At 35.7% G+C, this 21,989-nt stretch overlaps 1 protein-coding gene and 1 pseudogene across 1 annotated transcript in view; both read left to right on the top strand.

The window, feature by feature from the left end:
• LRRC63 (leucine rich repeat containing 63) overlaps positions 1-21,989 on the top strand; it is a 73,070-nt gene that overhangs the window by 38,082 nt on the left and 12,999 nt on the right. Inside the window, exons 7-9 of the mRNA XM_033104040.1 lie at positions 3,048-3,184; positions 16,260-16,343; positions 21,744-21,983. Of these exons, the coding sequence (XP_032959931.1) occupies positions 3,048-3,184; positions 16,260-16,343; positions 21,744-21,983 (461 nt within the window). The remainder of the gene's footprint in view (positions 1-3,047; positions 3,185-16,259; positions 16,344-21,743; positions 21,984-21,989) is intronic.
• On the top strand, positions 13,889-15,867 carry LOC117021575 (elongation factor 1-alpha 1-like; annotated as a pseudogene).

The raw sequence follows: 21,989 nt of genomic DNA, 5'->3' as shown, positions 1-21,989 counted from the left end.
CAAAGTCTGTAATAAGAGAAACAGAAAGACCCAGTGATTCTGCTTCTGGGTATTTATTTGAAGAAACTCAAAACACTAATTCAAAAAAGACATATGCATCCATATATTCATTGCAGCATTATTTACAATAGCCAAGATATGGAAGCAACCTAAGTGTCCATCAATAGATAAAGAAGAAGTGGCACAAATATACAATGGAACATTACTCAGCCATAAAAAAGTTGAAATCTTGCCATCTGCAACAACTTGGATGGACCTAGAGGATATTATGCTAAGTGAAATAATTCACACAGAGAAAGACAAATACTATATGATTTTCCTTATATGTGGACTCTATAAAACAAACAATCAAACAAACAAACATACAGAAACAAACTCATAGATACAGAGAACATTTTGATCGTTACCAGATGGCAGGGGTGTTGGGGAGATGGGTGAAAGGGAGGGAAGGGATTAAGAGCCACAAACTGGTAGTTACAAAATAATCATGGGATATATAGTCAGTAAGTATAACATCAGGAATATAGTCAATAATATTGTAATAACTATGTATGGGTGTCGAAAACTAGATTTACCAGGGTGATCACTTCATAAGTTACATAAATGTATAATCACTGTGTTGTACATCTGAAACTGATATAAAATTGTATGTCAAGTGTGACTGAAAAATAAAAAAAATTATTAAAAAAAGAAAAGAGAAAGAAAAATCAATAACCTAACCTTTCACCTTAAGTCACTATATGAAAAAAAGAACAGACTAAACCTAAATAAAGAATAAGGAAGGTGATAATAAAAATTAGTATTGAAATTAGTGAAATTAAGAATAGAAAAACAAAAGTAAAAAATCAACAAAACCCACCTGAAATCTATGTAACTTTACTAACAATTGTCACCCTAATAAACTTTAATTTAAAAAAAATCAACAAAACCAAGAGTTGATACTTTGAAAAGACCTAAAATTGACTAACCTTGCATAGATTGACCAAGAGAAAAAGAAGACCCAAGTTACTAAAATTAGGAATGAAGGAGAAGATATTACTACCAACCTTACAGAAATGAAAAAGATTTTAAGACAACAGTAGTATACCAACCAACTAGATAACTTTGATGAAATGGACACACACCTAGAAAGACACAAGAATGGCCTTAAGAAGAAATACATAGAAAGTCTGAAAGGCTTTATAAAAAGGAAAGAGTTCAATTGTAATTTAAAACTATCCACAAAGAAAAGTTCAGGACTAAGATAACTTCATTGGTGAATTCCACCAAACGTCTTAGAAAGAATTAACACTAATCCTTTACATACTCTACCAAAAAATAGAAGAGGAGGGAATACTTCCCAATTCAAACTATTAAGCCAGTAACACACTGATACCAAAACTAGACAAAGATATTGAAAGAGCAGCAAACTACAGAACAATATGTCTTATGAATAGAGATGCAAAAATCCTCAACAAAATACTGGCACACCAACATATAAAGAGGATTTTATACTATGACCAAGTGATATTTATGCCAGGCATGCAAGGTTGGATAAACATACAAAAGTCAGTCAACGCAATACACCATTTCAATACAGTAGGGAGGGAATAATACAATTCTATCAGTAGAGAGAAAAAAAACCCAAAACATTTTACAAGAAAAGCAAAACATTTTACATCCTTTCATGACAAAAGCACTCAACCTCTAGGAATACAAGGGGATGTCCTCTACTTGATAAAATGCATCTACAAAAAACCCGCAGCTTATATCATACTTAGTAGTGAAAGATTCAAACTTCTCCTCCTAAGATCAGGAACCAGATGAAGATGTCTACTCTTTCCATTTTGTATTCAACATTGTACTGTACTTTCTAGCCAAGACTGTTAGGCAAGAGAAAGAAATAAAAGGCATCCATATTTTAAAAGGAAGAAGTTCAACTATCTCTAGTTGTAGATGACATGGTCTTATACATAGAAATCCTAAGGAATTCACTAAAAAGATATTAGAACTAATGAATTAATTCAACAAGATTGTAGTGTAGAAGATCAATATACAAAAATCAATTGCATTTCTACATAATAGCAATAAACAACCCTGACAATAAAATTAAGAAAGCAATTTTATTTACATGGAAAGGAATAAAATATTTAGCAGTAAGTTTAACAAAAGTAAACTTATACTCAGAAAACTACGGAACATAGTTAAAAGAAATTAAAGGAGACATACTTCAATGGCAAGACATTCCATGTTCATGGATCTTATGACTGAATATTATTAAGATGGCAATACCCCCAAATTGATCTACAGATTCATGGAAATCCCTATGAGAATTACAAATTGTCTTTTTTATAGAATTTGACAAGCTGATGGTAGAGTTCATAGGGATATGTCAGGGACTCCAAATAGCCAAAACAATCTTGGAAAGGAAAAATGAACCTGGAGGACTTACACTTCTGACTGCAAGGATGAGCAAGCTCTACTCCACCAATTTTAGAACTTTATGATGATTAAAAAGTTTAATTTGATGTTAAAGACAGCTAATGTAAAACTTTGTTATGATACACCAGAGAGCCAGAAATATATTAATCAAGCAAAGATCATGGATTTAAATGGTATATTCTATTTTTAAATTTCATGTGAAAAATCAGTGTATATGAAATCATAATGATACGAGAATGAAACATTCTGGCTATGATATCTGACACCCATTAATTACTAAAGTTAATTTCACTTATTTTCCTGGTTCTCCAGATATCTCCCTCCTTCCTTCTTTGCATAATTGCTTCCTATGAAACTGTGGGTTGATCAAACAGGATGACTTTCTCATTCATGAGTCAAGGGTATATATGAGTACAGTAGTTGTGCTAGTTTACTATATCATGCATATTAGTGCTCTTTAGTTATTTTTAAGGCTTTCCAAAGGTACTTATTGAGATATATGATACAGAAAATTAATGTTACTACACTAATTCTACATTAATTCAAAGGGTTTCTAAAATGCAACAAATAGGGATTTACATACTTGGTTATTCTACTCATGTTCATTTCTCTTTTCTTTTCCTCAGGTATTTTGTCTCAAATATTTACAAATACTAATCCTGAGAAATAATCCTATCAAAGAAATCTCTTCTGAAATTCAACAACTTAAGCTCCTTAGAGTTTTCAACATTGCCTTTAATTTGATTACGACTCTTCCATCTGGGTAAGCTTCATAGTCTGAGATTATAAATAGCTGAGAAAATAAAAAGCTGATGATTTAGAAAAGGATTGATTCCCCTTTTGAAAGTAGCTAGCAACTTTTTAGCTGTTTTATAATTCTTATTCTGTTCTTAGTAAACTGATTTTTTATTGTGTTAAAAAATAATCCTACCAGCTACATAGATGGCAATTAATATGGGGCTAGTGAATACACATCTAGAATCCATTATCTGAGTATGGATTAAATGAACACTAACCACATAAAAAAGCTCAGGTAAGAACCTTGCACCTATCCCTTGACAGCCTTTTTAGATATGGAAAGAACACTGAAATCTAGACTTTTAACTTCAAAGTTGATAATCATCTATTTGAACTGGAGAAAGTCATTGAACCATTCTTGGCCTCAATTTCCTAACCTATAAATTAAAAAAATAAACCTATATGATATCTATGATCCTTTAAACTCTAATGGGAATGTTGATGTTTGGGTTTAAAAGAGATGATTCCCCCACACACACACACACATATAAACCGGTAATTATTTAACTCCTATTGAAAGTTTTAATCTAAAACCTTTGCTAAATGCCAAAATAAAATACCCTTTTGAGTAAAAGTTTAACAAATTGAATGTAGATTAAGGGCAAAGGGACAGGGACTCTTAGTTGAACATTTTGCAAAAGAAAATTCTTATAGTAATTAGGGAAGTGCATCGAAATTCATTTATAATGTTCATCCAGCATTGTTTGTAACTAACAATCCAACAAATTCTACATTCATAAACCATAAAATTATTTAGTCATTTAGAATAATAAAAGGTATATAAAATTACACTATTTCTGTATAAAAATATACATATACATATCACACATTATACATTTCATATATATAAATGTAATAAACACTAAGGAAGTAAGAAAATTGCATAGATATTTTATTTCTGTTTGACTCATCTATATTTTTTTACAGTAACATAAATTGTGTTTTCCCTGCCTTGATACTAGAATAAGCCATTTCTCTAAGGAAACCCTGTTTTCTTTTTATTGGAGAATGGCATTTAAAAACCAATATCTGGGTGCTGCATGTCCCTATTGCTACTGGGATGACATTGCTTCTAGATACTTTCAGCAGACAGAGCTAAGTAATATATGTATGTATACTAATCTGTGTGTACATATGTATCTATAATTGTTTCTGTGTGTCTATTTATTTATACAAATATACACTTACATATATACACACAAACATATATACATGTGTGTATACATATATATGCATCCAAACATAAATTCATACTGAATAATCAAAATTACATACTTTAAATAATCATAACTATCATTTAAACAAAATATAAAAATTCATTAAGCAAAAACTTGATCATAACTGCATGGTCAACATTGTTCATTGTTTAGAGATTAAGCAAATTACTTTGAACTATTGGTCATAATCAAAAAGTTTTAAGGAACTATTTCTCAAAAATATTAGTGTTTCTAGAATAAAGTAGCACATTTTTATTAAATAACATAGAATATATATGCATGCATATCAAGGGATTATTGACAGCATATTGAAGTCAAGAATTAAAAACATAATGGGAATTATAGGAATGATAGTAATATAATTATTATGGAATTAACCTAACTGACCTCAGAGAAAACTTAGAGAAAGCTCTGATATAGGTGAAAATGTTCATTTTTAGAGCTTGTGAAATGAAAACTCAAGTAGAGGACACATGCAGTAAGGAATGCAGGTGCTGAATTCTTTGTATTTAAGGTTGCTGTCAGAACTCTAGCCCACTGAGCAAAGAAGACCCAACATAAAGTAGCAGGACTTAAGGAGCAGTAACTGAATAAAATTGAGTGAAATGCAGTGAACCAAACAATTATGCAATTGGATATTATTACTGTTACAAGCAATTGTACTGGTGTACCTTGAATGTTATATTTCAATTTTTGTAATTATTTCAGTAAATGTTTATGAAGTATCTACTGTGTGCTCCTAGGAGCTCACCGCCTAGGGGGAAGGTAGACAATTGAATACAGTTGAGTAAAGTAAAACAATGGCGAAGCACATTGTAAAATTCCCAACAGTGGCATGTAACCCAATCTGGAGAACCAGAGAATCAGAGATATGAAGAGATGATATTTCCCTGGAAGAGATGATAGCTGACCCAAATGTAACTCAGTATGAATTAGCCAGATTAATGGTGAGAGAGCAAGGGGTAGTTGGACTGATTATGGGGTGGATATTTCTTTATTTTTTTTATTAGTTTCAGGTGGGGATGGATATTTCTTTAAATAAAAGTGACAACATGTGTGCAAAGAAGAGAGATATGAAGCAACATATATAACGTGGGATGGGAATCACAAACAGTTTACTCCTTGGGGAGCTTAGAAAGCCAGGCCAAGTGGTAAGAAATGAGCATGGTACAGTAAGCAGGAACCAAATTATCTGGGGGCACTGTGAGCTAAGGCAAAATACCAAGGGTGCCAAAAAAACCCCACAAATATATACAAGTGGACACTGGTCAACGTTGCTCAAGCAGTAGTTCACCATAATCAGAAGTGTCTGGACGCTGATGGTAACCACTTTGAGTACCTCTTGGGATTGCAAAAGTCAAACGTGACTTGCATTCATCTTATGTTATCAGTATATATTTAACATTACAATTTTAATAATTTTTTCCTTTCTTAAAATGTGTATACATTTTTTGGGGGGCACCTTCTGTATTTGTATTTCATGCTATCCTCAATGAGGAGCCATTAAAGGGTTTTCCATAGGAGAGTGCTGGATTCAGACCTATATTTTAGCTCATGCTTGTGGCAGTTGGAGGATGGATGTGAGGTGATAAAATGTAATTCAAGGTGACAAGTTGAGGAGCTATCACAATAGTCCAGGAAAAGGGGAAAAGAACTGAGACCATACAATGATAGCACAGAGAAGAAGGAACAAATTGTTAAGAAACTGAGGTAAAATCTGCAAGATCTGGTATTGATTAGACAGAGAGTGTAGGGAATAGAGGAGTCAAAGTGAAAAAAAATATATCAATCATGTAAAATATATCTATTGAGTATTTATGAAACACGAGGCTTTGTGTTAAGACTTGGGTTTAAATAGAAAAATTAAAGGGGCATTATTCTTTCCCTTATGGGGTTTAGAATCCAGGGAAGAACACAGGGATTTTAACAAATACCACAATAAATATATAAATGTAAAGTATTCTAAGGGCTGTGAATGAAGAGAATAAGAAAGATGTCAGGAGGGAAACTGAGTGACTAAAAAAGGCTCATGTGAGGAAATGACATTTAAGCAGAAACTTACAAGTCCAGGCCAAGAATAAAGAAAAGAATATATCATGCAGTGGGAATAATATATATGAAGAAGGTAAGAGCTTGGACTCTCCAAAGGCTGACAAAGCCAGTATGGCTTATGATATAATAAGATGAGAGTGTGGTTCCAGGTAAGGTTCAAAAATTTAAGAGGGGCTAGTTTGGGAGTTCATGTGAAGAAATTTATATTTTATTCTAAATGCAATGAGAAACCATTGGTAGGTTTTAAGCAGGAGAGTAATAAGATTAAAGCTGAGGATATTTCAAGGAAGGAAAATAATATAAATTTAGCTTTAGATTAACATGTTGGTTTTGAGTTGTGATGCCTATCACAAAGTTGGACTTAGGAATAAGAAACTCATAGGAGAGTTTTGTGCTGGAGATAAAAATTGTGTTACCAGCATATAATAATTGAAACCAGGAACAATGTATAGAGCAGTCCACTGAAGAGATATTTCTGAAGAGAAACCAATGTTTCAAGTATGGACAAAAGAAGAGAAATTATAAAGGCTGAGGAAAAGAAAAGTTCAAATTGCATTAAGTAAACCAGATGTACCATGAAAGCCAAACAAGTGCATTATTTCAAAAAATGAAGATGACCAACAGTGTTAAATACAATAGAGAAACTCATTAAGATTAAAGCTAACGGTTTCAGTGGAATGGTGGGAACAAAAGCCAGTTTGAGGTAAGTTGATATGGAATGGGAGGAGAGAAATTGGTAATAGAGAGTGAAGACCACTCTTTGGAGAAATTTGGGTGCAATAAGGATGACAGAGATTAGATAAAAGCTAAAAAGAATGTGGAATCTTAGAAACATTTTGTTGTTGTTGTTGTTACTTGTTTTTATGGAATACCTTTCTTATGGAAATTAAGGTATATTCACGGGATGATGGAAAAGAACCAGTAAGGAATAGATTGAAGATATGGAAGGATGACTAATGATGCAGAATTTTATAGAAAGGGGTCATGGGCACAGGCGGAGGTGATGGTCTTGAACAGGAGGATTAATCCTCATTTCCTAAAAACTGGAGGTAGGTTGTAAGAATGAGTATGGAAAACCATGCAGTTATATGGGTGAGAAAGTGGAAACTGTATTCAGTCCACAAAGATTTACTTAGCTCCTACCATGTATCAGTTGAGGGACAATACTCTGAAATCACTTAAATTAAGATAATCTTTGAGAACAAGAAGAGTTCAGACTGAAAGGAGCTTTAAAGACAGATGATTTGGGATTAATAATAAAATAAATGCAAAAGAGAATAAAATACACAGAAAAAAATAAACAGACAAAAAATTGACAGACTATGATGCGCGCTTAGCGAAAACTGGAAACTGAATTTGTAGTGACACTAATCTACATTAATGTGTGATTTTCTTTAGTAGCTCTTGGTCACTCAGATATACACGTAAGACAGAGAAGGTAGATTTTATCCTCAATAAGATGACTTCTATGAGAATGGAACAGGAAACAGGCAACAGGAAATAATTCAAATGTTCATCAACAGAAAAATGAAAAAAACGAATTGTTTTATTCACAAAACCCAAAAGGTAGTCACAACCCAAATGTACATTAATAGATTAATGGATAAACAAAATGTGACACATACATAAAATAGATTATTCTTCATCCTTAAAAAGGAGTTAAATTCTGGTACATACTATAACAAAGATGATCCTTGAAGATATGCCAAGTGGAATAAGTCAGACACAAAAAGACAAATATTGTATAATTCCACTTATATGATGTACCTAGATTAGGCAAATTCATAGAGACAGAGAGTAGAATAGAAGTTACTAGGGGCTGGGATATGGGAGAGAAGGCAAAATGGGGAGTTATTGTTTAATGAGTAGAGTCTCTGTTTGGAATGATGGAAAAATTCTAGGAATGGATAGTGGTGATGGTTGCACAATATTGTGATTGTAACTAATGCTGCACTTAGAAATGATTAAGCCTCATTCTGGTCAATATGGCAGAGTGGAGAGTAGGTAAATGCTGTGCTTACCTTCTCTCACAACCACATCAAAATTACAACTAAACCACAGAACAACCATCCAGAATCATCTGAAATCTTGCTTAACTGAAGCCCTATAGCCAAGGACATACAGAAGAAGCCACCTGGAGACGGGTAGGAGGAACAGAGATGCAGACTGGACTGGTCCCACACCTGTGTGTGGCCATTAAAAATTGGGAGGGATATCTTGGTTGTGGGAATCCCCTGTGAAGGAGCAAGGAGTCCCAATGCCTCCCCAGCTCAGGGTTCCAGGGTCAGCGAGAGAAATGCCCCTAATTTCTGGTGGTGAAAACCAGCAGAGGTTGTGGCTAAGTGAGAGGGAGGGCGTCTAGAATCCCAGGCACTCTTCTTAAAGGGACCACACACAGACTTACTCACTGAAGGAATCACTGGCTCTGAGCTCCACTACTGGGGCAGCAGCTGGAGAGGCAGCAGGGACATATGGTGGGGGAACTGAGTCATTTGTCTTCAGGATGGGGGCTGGAGGGTCAGGTTTCTCCTGAATGGAGGACCTGGCAGAAGCCATTCTTTCTTTGTTAATCCCACCCCATTCCCAGTGTGTAGACACAGGCAGCACCATATCTGAGTCTCTATCGAGCTGACTTATAGCATTCGTTCACCATGCCCTGATTCTGAGACCCTGCCCTGCCCAACATTTGGGCACACCCAAGCTGCTTCCAGTATCTTTTTTGTACAAACTGCCTGTCTGCTCATGCTGCATTTTCCTAGGGTCTCTCAAAGGTTCACAGAACCCACACACGCAGCATCTAGCTAGAATGTGTGCTGTACCTAAAGCTCAGCAGCCCTAAACCTGGCACTAATGGCAAACAGCATTGGTTTATGGTTTGCCTCTTGAGGCACTTGCAAGCACAGCACAAGCAGCAGTCATCTGCAGATTGCTTTGTGGCTTCTGCTGTGTGGCCCTGGGTGGGGCATGGACTGAGGCTGAACTTGACCTGCAGTGGGTCCCCTTCCAGGTGGCCCTGGCATGGGGTGCCCAGTGGCCAACCTCAAAACTAGCTGGAGCATCACCCAGCCATTTCCAAGGATGACACACCCAAGGGACAGATTGGGCAGGCACCAGAGCCCTACTGAAGCAGGTCCTGCTCTGTAGAGTCATATCCTATCCCACAACTTCTTCACTGTAGTCACAACCAGTCCTCATAACCAATCATCCCAAGGGTCAATCCCTCCTATTGATGTGCAAACAGCAACTACAAGAGGAGGACACACAATCCACACAAGGAATACACCTGGAGTGTGCAGCTCAGGTGACAAGGAAAACTGCACCATTGAGCCCCACAGCACACCTACTGCATAAATCCACTCTATTAAGACCAGGAGACATAGCAGCCCTACCTAATACACAGAAACAAACACAGGGAGGCAGACAAAAAAGGGAGACAAAGAAACATGCCCCAAATAAAAGAACAGAACAAAGCTCCAGGAAAACAACGAAACAAAATGGAGACAAGCAATCTACCCGATGCAGAGTTCCAAATGCTTGTTATTAGGATGCTCAGCGATCTCAGGGAGAACTTCAACCAAGAGATGGGAAACATAAAAATGGAGATAGAAAACATAAAAAAAGAACCAGTCAAAAATAAAGAATGCAATAATGGAAATGAAGAAACATTAGAGGGAATCAACAGTAGATTAGGTGAAGCAGAGGATCAAATCAGTGATTTAGAAGAAAAGGTAGCATAAAAGACCCAATCAGAACAGCAAAAAGAAAAAAGAGCCCCCCCCAGAAAATAATGAGAGTTTAAGGGGTCTCTGGGACAACATCAAGTGTACCAACATTTGCATTATAGGGGTACCAGAAGGAGAAGAGAGAGTGCACAGATTGAAAACCTATTTGAAGAAATAATGACGGAAAACTTCCTTAACCTGGTGAAAGAAATAGATACCCATATATAAGCTCAGGAAATGCAGAGTCCTAAGATAAAGCCAAAGAAGGCCCACACCAAGACACATCATGATTAAAATGCCAAAGGTTAAAGACAAAGAGAGAATCTTAAAATCAGCAAGACAAAAGTAGTTACTTACCACAAGGAAGCTCCCATAAGACTTATCAGCTGTTCTCAACAGAAAATTTGTAGGCCAGAGGGATGGGCACAAAATATTCAATGCGATGAAAAGCAGCGACCTACAACCAAGATTACTTTATCCAGCAAAACTATCACTTAGAATCAAAGAACAGATAAAGAGTCTCTCAGACGAGAAGGAGTTTATCACCACCAAACCAGTATTACAAGGAATCCTAGAGGGACTTCTTTAAGATGGAAAAATAAAATTAAAAAATATGAATAATAAAATGGCAATAACTACATACCTATCAATAATTACTGTAAATGTAAATGGATTAAATGCTCCAATCAAAAGATAGGGAGGATGAATGCTAAGAAAAGGAGACCTTACATATGCTGCCTACAAGAGACTCACTTCAGATCGAAAGACACACCAGACTGAAAGTAAAGGGATGGTAAAAGATATTTCATGAAAATGGCAACAAAGAAATAAGAAGCTGGGGTAGCAGTATTTATACTAAACAAAATAGACTTTAAAACAAAGACTATACCAAGAGACAAAGAAGGACCTTGTAATCCCACTTCTGGATATTTATCTGAAGAAACCCAAAATGCTTTGAGGAGATGGGTTCATCCACATGTTCATTGCAGCATTATTTACAACAGCCAAGACTGGAAGGCAACCTGGGTGCTTGGGTGTCCCTGAGTGGATGAATGGATAAAGAAGAGATGGTATGTATATACAATGGTATATTACTCAGCTGTAAAAAAGAATGAAATCTTGTCATCTGCAACAACATGAATGTGCTGAGCGTAGTATGTCAGACAGCAAAAGACAAATGTCATTATTTCACTTGTATGTGGAATCTAAAGAACAAAATAAATGAAACAGAAACAAATGTATAGATACAGAGAACATTTTGATGGTTGCCAGATGGGAAAGGGTTTGGGGGTGAGTGAGAAAGGGGTAGGGATTAAGAAGTACAAATTGGTTGTCACACAGCAGTCATGGGGATGTAGGGTATAGCATAAGGAATAGAGTCAATAATATTGTAATAACTATGTATGGTGTCAGATGGCTACTAGATCTATCAGGGTGATAAATGGGATGGGGATTGGGGGCAGGGTGAAAAGATGAAGGTATTAAAAAATACAAATTGGTAGTTATAAAATAGTCATGGGATGTAAAGTAAAGCTTAGGGAATATAATCAATAATATAATAACTATGTATAGTGTGAGGTAGGTACTAGTCAGGGGGATCACTTCATGGATTATATAAATTTCTAACCACTATTCTGTATATCTAAAATTAATGTGAAATAATGTTGAATGTCAAAAAGTAAAATAAAATGCAAATTGATTAAAATAGCAGATTTTGTATTACATATATTTTATCACAATTACATAGTTATTAGCATCCTGGATTTTTCCTCCCTTTCCTCCTATTTTTCTTCTTTCTAAAAAATGTTTGAGGTATAACTTACATACAATTAAAATGCACAGATATTAGGTATTTGATTCAAAGTGTTTAACAAATGTATACACCCATCATCCAAAGCAAGATATTGAGCATTTCCATTACCCTGGAGAGTTCTCTCATGGACATTTCCAGTCTCAAGACTTCTAACATCATAAATTTGTTTTTCCTGTTCTTTTTAATTTTTTTAATTCAAATTTATTGGGGTGACAATTGTTAGTAAAGTTACATACGTTTCAGGTGTATAATTCTGAAAACGTATTTTCAGGTGTATAATTCTGTAATACATCATCTATACAAACACACACATTGTGTGTTCACCACCCAGAGTCAGTTCTCCTTCCATCACCATATATTTGATCCCTTTTACCCTCATCTACCACCCTTGTTCCCCCTTACCTTCTGGTAACTACTAAACCATTGTCTGTGTCTATGTTTCTTCTGAGTTTTTGTTTCTTCTGAAAACACTCATCTGTAAAGATATATGTGCTCTGATGTTCATTGCAGCTTTATTTACAGTGACCAAGACATGGAAACAACCAAAGTATCCTTTGATAGATGATTGGATAAAGAAGATGTGGTATATATACACAATGGAATACTATCCTGCCATAAGAAAAAATGAAATAATGTCATTTGCAACAGCATGGATGGACGGATCTTGCCCATTTTTGAAAATCATATAAATTTATTCATACAATAAATTTTTTATTAATAAAAGTTAATTAAAAAAAAAGCATCACCATCAACAGGAATATATCATCAATGGTGAAAGCTTGGACCAGATAGTTTGTCAGTACTGAAGTTATAAGGGAAGAAAAAATGTTTCTAAAAATTACCTGAGGCAAGGAAATAATTTTGAATTGAAAAATAAAACAGATGGTATTAACCCATTTTTTTAGGTGATAAGTCTGAGATGAACACTAAATTATAAAGGCATTTCTTTTACTTTCTATTCAATCTCATTAATTTCTTAGAGCAAATAATTTTAAATAACTGGGGTCACCACTCCTTTTATTGAATTGTAAATTACGAGGCACTGTGCAAGGTAATGGATATACAGAAATATAAAATTGAATCCTTGGCATCCAGAATCTCCGAGTTTAGAAGACAGTTATTACACAATGTGATGGTGGTAAAGAGAAAATTACAGGAGAGGCTGCTCACCCAGTGTGAAGACTTGGGAGAGTTCCTTGGAAGAGGTGATATCTGAGCCAAGATTTAAGAAATGAAGACATTGATCAAAGAGTCAAGTTTGAGGGAATTGCATTCAGTGTTTGGAGATAGGTGAGAACTGGCTAATTCAGGGAATTTCAGCAAATAAAGGCTGAACTATAGGTGAATATGGTGGAGTGGGAGAGGTGAGCTGGACAAGTAGTCTGGAGCCAGATCATGGGGACCATTGCATGCCACACTAAGATAGTAGGAAGTTAATGAAATATTGTGCTCATGATACTTTAGTTAATGTTCATGCAAGTAATTTTTCATCTTCGTTTTATATGGAAAACACGAAGGTATTTGAAAGCAGCATACACAAAGTACAAACATTTACTAGGGATTTTGATGAATGTTGTCCTTAGCCCTTCTATTCCAGTCTTCAAGAAGCAACTCCCATTCCCAACCCCCAGGACATTGGCTCTCTCTGTGTTACAGCCTTTGTGTCCTTTGGTTCTTTCTTTTAACTACATCCTTATTACTTCCTGGAAAGGAAGACCAAAGATATTTCACTAGGAAAATCTCAATGCAACTGTACTGCATTGAATAGTGTAAAAATTCATTCAAAAATTCATGTCCACTTTTTTGCAACAGGTTTGCCACCAGAACACAGGTGTAGTGAAAACCTCTGCTAAATCTAATACAAAATGGGAAAGGAAAAGTCACACATCAACATCGTTGTCATTGGACACGTAGATTCTGGCAAGTCGAACACTGCTGGTCATCTAATCGACAAATATGGTGGGATCAACAAAAGAAATGGGATCAAAAAATTTGAGAAGGAGGCTGCGAAGATGGGAAAGGGCTCCTTCCAGTCTGCCTCGGTCTTGGATAAACTGAAAGCTGAACGTGAGTGTGGAATCCCCATTGATATCTCTGTGTGGAAATTCAAGACCAGCAAGTATTATGTAACCATCACTGATGGCCCAAGCCACGGAGACTTTATCAAAAACATGATCACAGGTATATCTCAGGCTGACGGTGCTGTCCTGATTGTTGCTGCTGGTGTTGGTGAATGCGAAGCAGATATCTTTAAGAATGGGCAGACCCGTGAGCGTGACCTTCTGGCTTACACCCTGGATGTGAAACAACTAATTGTTGGTGTTAACAAAATGGAGCCACTGAACCGCCTTTCAGCCAGAAGAGATACGAGGAAATCGTTAAGGAAGTCTGCACCTACATTAAGAATATTGGCTACAACCCTGACACAGTCACATTTGTGCCAATTTCTGGTTGGAATGGTGACAACATGCTGGAGCCAAGTGCTAACATGCCTTGGTTCAAGGGATGGAAAGTCACCCGTAAAGATGGCAGTGCCAGTGGAACCATGCTACTTAAAGCTCTGGATTGCATCCTGCCACAAACTCGTCCAACTGACAAATCTTTGCATCTGCCCCTCCAGGATGTCTGCAAAATTGGTGGTATTGGTACAGCCCTGGTGGGCTGAGTGGAAACTGGTGTTCTCAAACCCGCCAAGGTGGTCACCTTTCCTTCAGTCAATGTTACAACTGAAGTAAATAAAGTCTGTTGAAACACACCGTGAAGCTTTGAGTGAAGCTCTTCCTGGGGACAATGTGAGGTGCAATGTTAAGAATGTGTCTATCAAAGATGTCTATTGTGACAATGTGGCTGGTGACAGCAAAAATGACCCACCAATGGAAGCAGCTGGCTTCATGGCTTAGGTGATTATCCTGAACCATCCAGGCCAAATCAGTGCCAGATATACACCTGTGCTTGATTGCTCACATTGTTTGCAAATTTGCTGAGCTGAAGGAGAATATTAAGTGTCCTTCTGGGGAAAAGCAGGAAGATGGCCCAAAATTTTTTAAATCTAGTGATGCTGCCATCATTGATATGGTTCCTGGCAAGCCCACGTGTGTTGAGAACTTCTCTGACTATCCTCCTCTGGGTCGTTTTGCTGTTTGTGACATGAGCCGGTGCTGTGGGTGTCATCAAAGCAGTGAACAAGAAGGCAGCTGGAGCTGGCACAGTCACCACGTCTGCCCAGAAAGCTCAGAAGGCTAAAGGAATATTATCCTCAATACCTTCCACCCCAGTCTTAATCAGTGGTGGAAGAATGATCTCAGAACTGTTTGTTTCAACTGGCCATTTAAGCTTAATAGTAAAATACTGGTTAATGATTACAATGCATCATAAAAGCTTCAGAAGGAAAGGAGACTGTTTTGTGGACCATTTGTGTGTGTGGCAATTTTTAAGTTATTAGTTTTTAAAATCAGTACTTTTTAATGTACTTTTTAATGGAAACGACTTGACCAAAAATCTGGCTGTCACAGAATTTTGAGACCTATGAAAACAAAGTTTAATTCATGTCCATGCAGAACCTCAGAATTTGACCTTATTTGGAAACAGGGTCTTTGCAGATGTCATTTGCTAAGTTAATATGAAGTTACTGGATTTGGTGGGCTCAAAAAATCAAATAAATGGTGTCTTTATAAGATGAACATACGCAGACAAAGCCAGAGATTGGAGTTGTGTTGCCACAAACCAAGGAACACCAACAATTGCTGGCAACCAGCAGAAGCTGGGAGAAAAGCAAGGGACAGTTTCTTCTTCAGAGCCTCCAGAAGGAGCCAACCTTTCCAACAACTTGACTTCAGACTCCTGACCTCCTGAACTGTGAGAGAATACATTTCTATTGTTTTAAACCATCCAGATTGTGGTTATTTGTTATTTCAGCTCTAAGAAATTAATACAGTAACCAAGAAGAAAATATATCGAAAAGTTGTTAGGACTTTCTCAGGTGGCTTTTTCTAGATGGGGTTTTATCCACTCCAAACGTTTCAAACCAGTCTTAATGGATAGATGAATAATTTTTAGGGAATTTTATTTCAATTACACCGTTTACAATGTAAAAATTCTATATAAATTTCAAGATTTAAGAAAAATATTAGTTTCTTTATACTTCTACCTATTTGCTTAAGTATTTAATTCTTATTTATGCCCAGTAATAACAAATAGATAATCACTTTTACAATTTATTTTCTCTTTCTATTGAAGGTTATTTTCTTTGACCAACCTTGAGGAACTTGACATTTCCTACAATAGTATTGCTTTTATTCCAAATGAAATCCAGAAACTCAGGTATTTTGGAAGTAGTTATGTTTATACAAGAACACGTGTCACTTAAAGACATATTTGGTGATGATCGTGATGGAGAAAATTGAGTTCATTTATTTATTTAATAGCCATAAAATATAATATGTGAAGCATTAAGTTTACCAAAATGCAATTTGAATAACTGGTATACAGTATTTTTAGGACATAACATTTTCAGTAATTATTTAAAGCACAATATCAATGACCACTTAATGGAATGACAAGCTCCTTTTGTCCATTTTTTTCATGTGCACACCTGTAGTTCTTAACAGGTTTTTGTTTTTTGGCTTTTTTGGTAAGGAGATACGTATATAAAAGATGTTAATAATACACAGTGTAATTTTACTGCTAAGCTCCAATTGTTTCTCACATTCATTTTTTAAATGTCTCTGAATTTCATGTATGTCCTTGTAGGTCAATACCATACTATTTTGATTATGACTTTAGAATAATTTTGAATAACTAGTAGGGAGATTATTTTACAATAATAGTTTCTTAACTATTCTCTCTTGATCATGATCTTTAAGATACTTGATATCATCCCAAGCCTTTCCTCACCCAAAACACATAAGCACAAAGTTGGAATTTTCATTGGAATTGCCTTGAGTTTACATACAAATTTTGAAGAATTTACATTTTAATAATGATAAATCCTTTGTCCTAAAATATATTATATGTTTCATTTATTCAGATATTATTTTATATTTTGCATAAGAATTTATGACTCACTTCACATAAGTCCTTTATCTTTCTCACTAACCTTTCTAAGTATTTTATAATTGTGTTGCTACTCTGAATGCAATATTTTGTTTAATTTTTATCTCTAGCTGACTATTGCCAGTATAGAATAGAGAAAAGCTATGTACTTCTTTACATTATTTAAAATCAATTTATGCAAACAAATTAAATTAGTTCCAGTTGAGTTTTACTAGATCTTCTTTGGTTTTCAGGAAGCATAATCTTATCTTCAATGAAATTAGACAATTTTTCTACTTTTCTAATATTTATATGAATTATTTATTCCTCATGTGACAATCTTTGTATTTTAATAGGGGAATTCATCCTGTTCATATTTGTTATGACTGACATATTTATTTATTGCCTTCCATTTTACTTTATATTTATTATTTCCTCCTTTTCACATATGTGTTTTTTTTTATTTTTCTTTTTTCAGGATGTTATTTATTCCTTTTCTTCTCCCTTGTTAATTTTGAACTCTACTGTACTTTCCCAGTCTATTAATAGCTATCTTTCCTTTCCCCAAAACTCATAAACAAGTATGTTTTTCTTTAATATTTTATAAAAGCAAGATAAAAGCTACTTCTCCTACCATGGTGGTCTGTCTCCCCATTGCTGTGTTCCACCAATAGTTTAGACCTTTAGAATACTTTCATTTTCCTGCTTTCTTTTTAAAAAAATTTTATTAAATTTATGGGGGTGACATTGGTTGGTAAAATTGTATAGATTTCCAGTGTACAATGCTATAATATATCATCACTTTCTTTCCAAATGCATTTACCCATTATCTAATTCTAGGTTTTGCTAAGATAGTTCAGGAACTTTTGTTTCAGATTATCATTAGTATTTTCCTTTGCATTATGTCTCTTTATTTAAAGAATATTTAGCACTTAGATCTCACAAGCGTTTTCGATCATTCTTCATTTAACGCTATGTATTTCAAGATTCATTAATTACTACCGATTCATTGCTTACTGCTCTTGTTTGTTCCATCTCATCTTGAGCCTGGAGATGTCTCCTTTGATTCATTGGCTGTTACAGTTTTCCCTTATTTTCCTCAGCTGAAGGACATGGGTAAATTTTTTTTTTAATCTTAAATCCTGAGAGATAAATGACGTCTTGCATGGGAGGTGCAATCTCACATTGCAGCACTTTTCACATACAATTTCCATCCTCATGTCCTCCTCTAGCTCCCAGAGTTGCAGATAAGGTTGAGTTGCAGATGCCAGTTTGATTTCTTTTTCTTTTTAAGTGGTTCTTATTTTTATCTGGAAAAACTATAATTTTTTTTCATCATCTTTGACCTACAGGAGTTTAATCAGATTATGCTTAACAGCATGTCTTTTTTTTTTTTTTTTAATCTGTTTAAGAGTTCTGCACCCAGTTCCACCCTTGTGGTGGTGGGAGGCACAGCAACTAACAATTCTTAGGCAGCAAGTGGGTGTCCTAAAAATCAACACAATCCTGACACTATCTACCTGGAGATGGCATCTGATCCCACAGGTTATGGGCTCAGTCTCACAAGACTGCCCCCCACTTAAGATGCCAATAGAAAGCCCAGGTTGTTACCTGTACTTCTAACTGGCTATAAATCAGAGGTTCCCACAACCACACACACACACACACACACACACACACCCCTCAAGTTCAATTAATTTGCTAGAGTGACTCACAGAACTCAGGAATCCTATTTACTCACCAGATTACCAATTTATTACAAAGGATACAAATCAATAGCCTGATGAAGAGATAGATAGTGTGAGGCCCTGAACAAAGGAAATTCTGTTCTCATGGAGTTTGGGGCTCAGCACAGTGGCACATTGAATTGTTCTGGTTCCCCAACCTGGAAGCTCTCCAAACCTCCTCCTTTAGGACTTTTATGGAGGCTCCATTACTCGGCCATGATTGATTAAAGCACTGGCCATTGGTGATTGATTTAACCTCTGGCCCTTCTTCCCTCCCCAGAAACCAGGGCGTGGGACTGAAAGTTCCACCCCTCTAGTCATGGTTGCTTCCCCTGGAAACCAGCCCCCATCCTTGGGTGCTTTCCAAAAGTCCTTATTAACATCAACCCAGTTGTGGTGGGAAGGGCCTTGTTATGAATAACAAGACACCCATGTCACCTGTATGGCTCAGAAGCAATTTCAGGAACTGAAGAGAAGATAAAATATAACAAAAGATGCTCCTATTGCTTTTATCGCTCAGGAAATAGAAGGGTTTTCGGAGTGGTGAGCCAGAAACTATGGATGAAGACCAAATATATATGAGAAATATATTTTGGTCCTCTGAGTGACCAAATATATATTTCTTATAAATCATGATATCACACCTGTTTTCCTTGGAATTCGGTGGACTCTTAATCAGCCTGCTCAAACTTTTTTTTTTTTTTTTGAGTTAAGGAAAGATGTTTAATTATCACTTTTCCTCCCCTATCTGTTTCATTTTCTCTTCCTGAAACACATACTATTTACATGTTACATCTCCTGGATCTGTCTTCCACGGCACCTACATTTTATTTCCTTATGATTTTTAAAACTATTTTTGCTCTATTTGATTTATTTCTTCTACGTTGTCTTTGCCTCTAACCCAGATCTGTAAGAAGACCATGTTCTTCTTCAGTTCATCCACTTAATTTTTTAGTTTTACAAATCATGTATTTTGGTTCAAGAAAGTCTCTCTCTCTTTCTTTCCTGTATGTGTGTGTGTGCGCGCGCGCTATATTTGAATCTTACTATTTCTTCCCACCCCTGCACCAATTTCTTATCTGTCTTCCCAAACAGATAAGAAGTGAAGATGTGCTTGCCTTAGGAACGAACACTGTCCTGTGTGTTTTGGTTGTTTTTGTCTCCTGGCAGCTCTGACTTCTGCTCAAATGCAACAGCAGTCTCCGAGTACCATTCAGAGCACCGAGAGTGTCAGTGATGTAGCACAAGGAGGTTTCTCCGCTATCCAGGATGTTCAGAAGCAAAGGCCACCTCAACATACAGAGCTCTTTTAGCTTTAAAGACTCCTTAACCTACTAAAGATAGCTGTGCTCTTCAGAACTCATTGAGAGCAAGTTCTGGTGGGGCCTCTCAGATAAACCAACTCAGGCAGGGAAGCCTCACCCATGGGTATTCTGGGGACTCTCTGTGGCATTTCCCTAGAGTTTACCACACTTCTTCTGATTGTGCATAGGGTTCTTTGCCTCTGGCCCCCAGGTTGTATTTGCTGTAAAGGAAAATAGTGACCATGCCAGCTTTCTCCTTCAGGACCGAAACGGAGCCTGAGATCTGGCTCACCCTTTCTAGACTATAAGAGGTGCTGTGGTCAAACTGTGGCTGAGGGATGAAACTAGCTGAGGTACTATTGTCTTAGCCTCACTGTCTTAGATACCTTCTTTGATCATGTTTCAATATTGTCATCGGGAGTCATAATTAAAGACTTGTGTGGATAAGAGATGTGAAAACTAGATAGCAAATAAGAATCTATCGGCCCCTAGTTGCTTATTTCCTCAAATCTTTTAATTTAAAGTCATAGTATCTAAAGCTGCTTATTACCTAAAATCTGACTTATAACCAGTTGGTTATATCAATATCTTCACCCCAATACAATTGATAAGTTGGACCAGCTTTTGATTTGATTTTTGTATGTCCCCTATGAGCAGATACTTTTCTGACTGCTTTCACCACTAGTTATTATAGAAGGGAGATGAGTGACTGTAAAAAACATCATCAAGACAAGTGGTAAAAAATGAGAACATCAGTCATGTTGGTTTTCTTTGAATAGAAAAAGGATTATTAGAAGCAACTAACATGTTAAAAACCAAGAGGACCAGGTGATGAAAAGTTGAAGTACAACGTAGCACACAATGTGTTTTGATAGTGTTAATTTTACTGTTTTCATTGGGCTTACATAAAAAAAAAAATGTGTTGATGTTCAATTTGTCTATGAAAATACTTTCTTTGTATCAATATACTGTACTATATTTTATGTAGTATAACATTCATTTGTTTTGCTGTTTGTGATTATTATTTCTTTTTCCATAATGATATGTTGCAAAGACCCAAATACACTTTTTTGCATAATAATATGTCGGTTCAGTTGCTTTTTAAGTTAATGTTCTTGATTCTAAGGAAATACTTAAGTACTTGTATTTTATTGTTACTAAGTTTTATAACAATTTTCACAAACATTGGGACAGAATTTTATTAGGTTGGTGCGAAAGTGATTGTGGTTTAAAAGGTTAAAAATAATTGCAAAAACTGCAATTACTTTTGCACCAACCTAATACTTCAGTATTATAAATTACATGAATACTTTTTTTTGAAATGCAATTAATTTTTTATTATCCATAATGAATGTATTTAAGATAAAATAAAATTAATTCATTTCATTCCATATTTAAATAAAATGATTCTGTTTGGTTCAGAATTTTTTTTTCTGCTTGGTTCAGAATTTTTTTTTTAACTCAAGTTCATTTGTGTGACAATTGTTAGTAAAGTTACACAGATTTCATGTGCACAATTCTGTAATACATTGTCTGTATCTCACATTGTGTGTTCACCACACAGAGTCAGTTCTCTTTCCATCACCATATATTACCCTCTTCCAGAGCCTCCCTCCCCCGATGAATACTTTTTAAAGTATGGTTTCTTTTATTTGCAGATCACTTAAAAAACTGATTGTTGATGGGAATGAGATGACTTCTTTTCCATCTGGAATTTTGAAGCTTAACCTGAAAAAACTTTTATTTGCGAATACCTTCACTCATCCTAGTTTTTGGAAAGAGAATTCTTTGAATAGTCCACAGCGTCTTACTCAACTTACTTCTTTGATTTTTTTAAAGAATAATCTACATAAATATTATGATGTGATCCCAGGAGAAATTCAAACGTTGCTAAACTGGTGAGC

Source organism: Rhinolophus ferrumequinum, chromosome 4 (assembly GCF_004115265.2).
Source record: "Rhinolophus ferrumequinum isolate MPI-CBG mRhiFer1 chromosome 4, mRhiFer1_v1.p, whole genome shotgun sequence".
Taxonomy (NCBI): Eukaryota; Metazoa; Chordata; class Mammalia; order Chiroptera; family Rhinolophidae; genus Rhinolophus; species Rhinolophus ferrumequinum.
The sequence above is the reverse complement of the archived record's forward strand: the minus strand, read 5'-3'. Positions and strand labels throughout refer to the sequence as shown.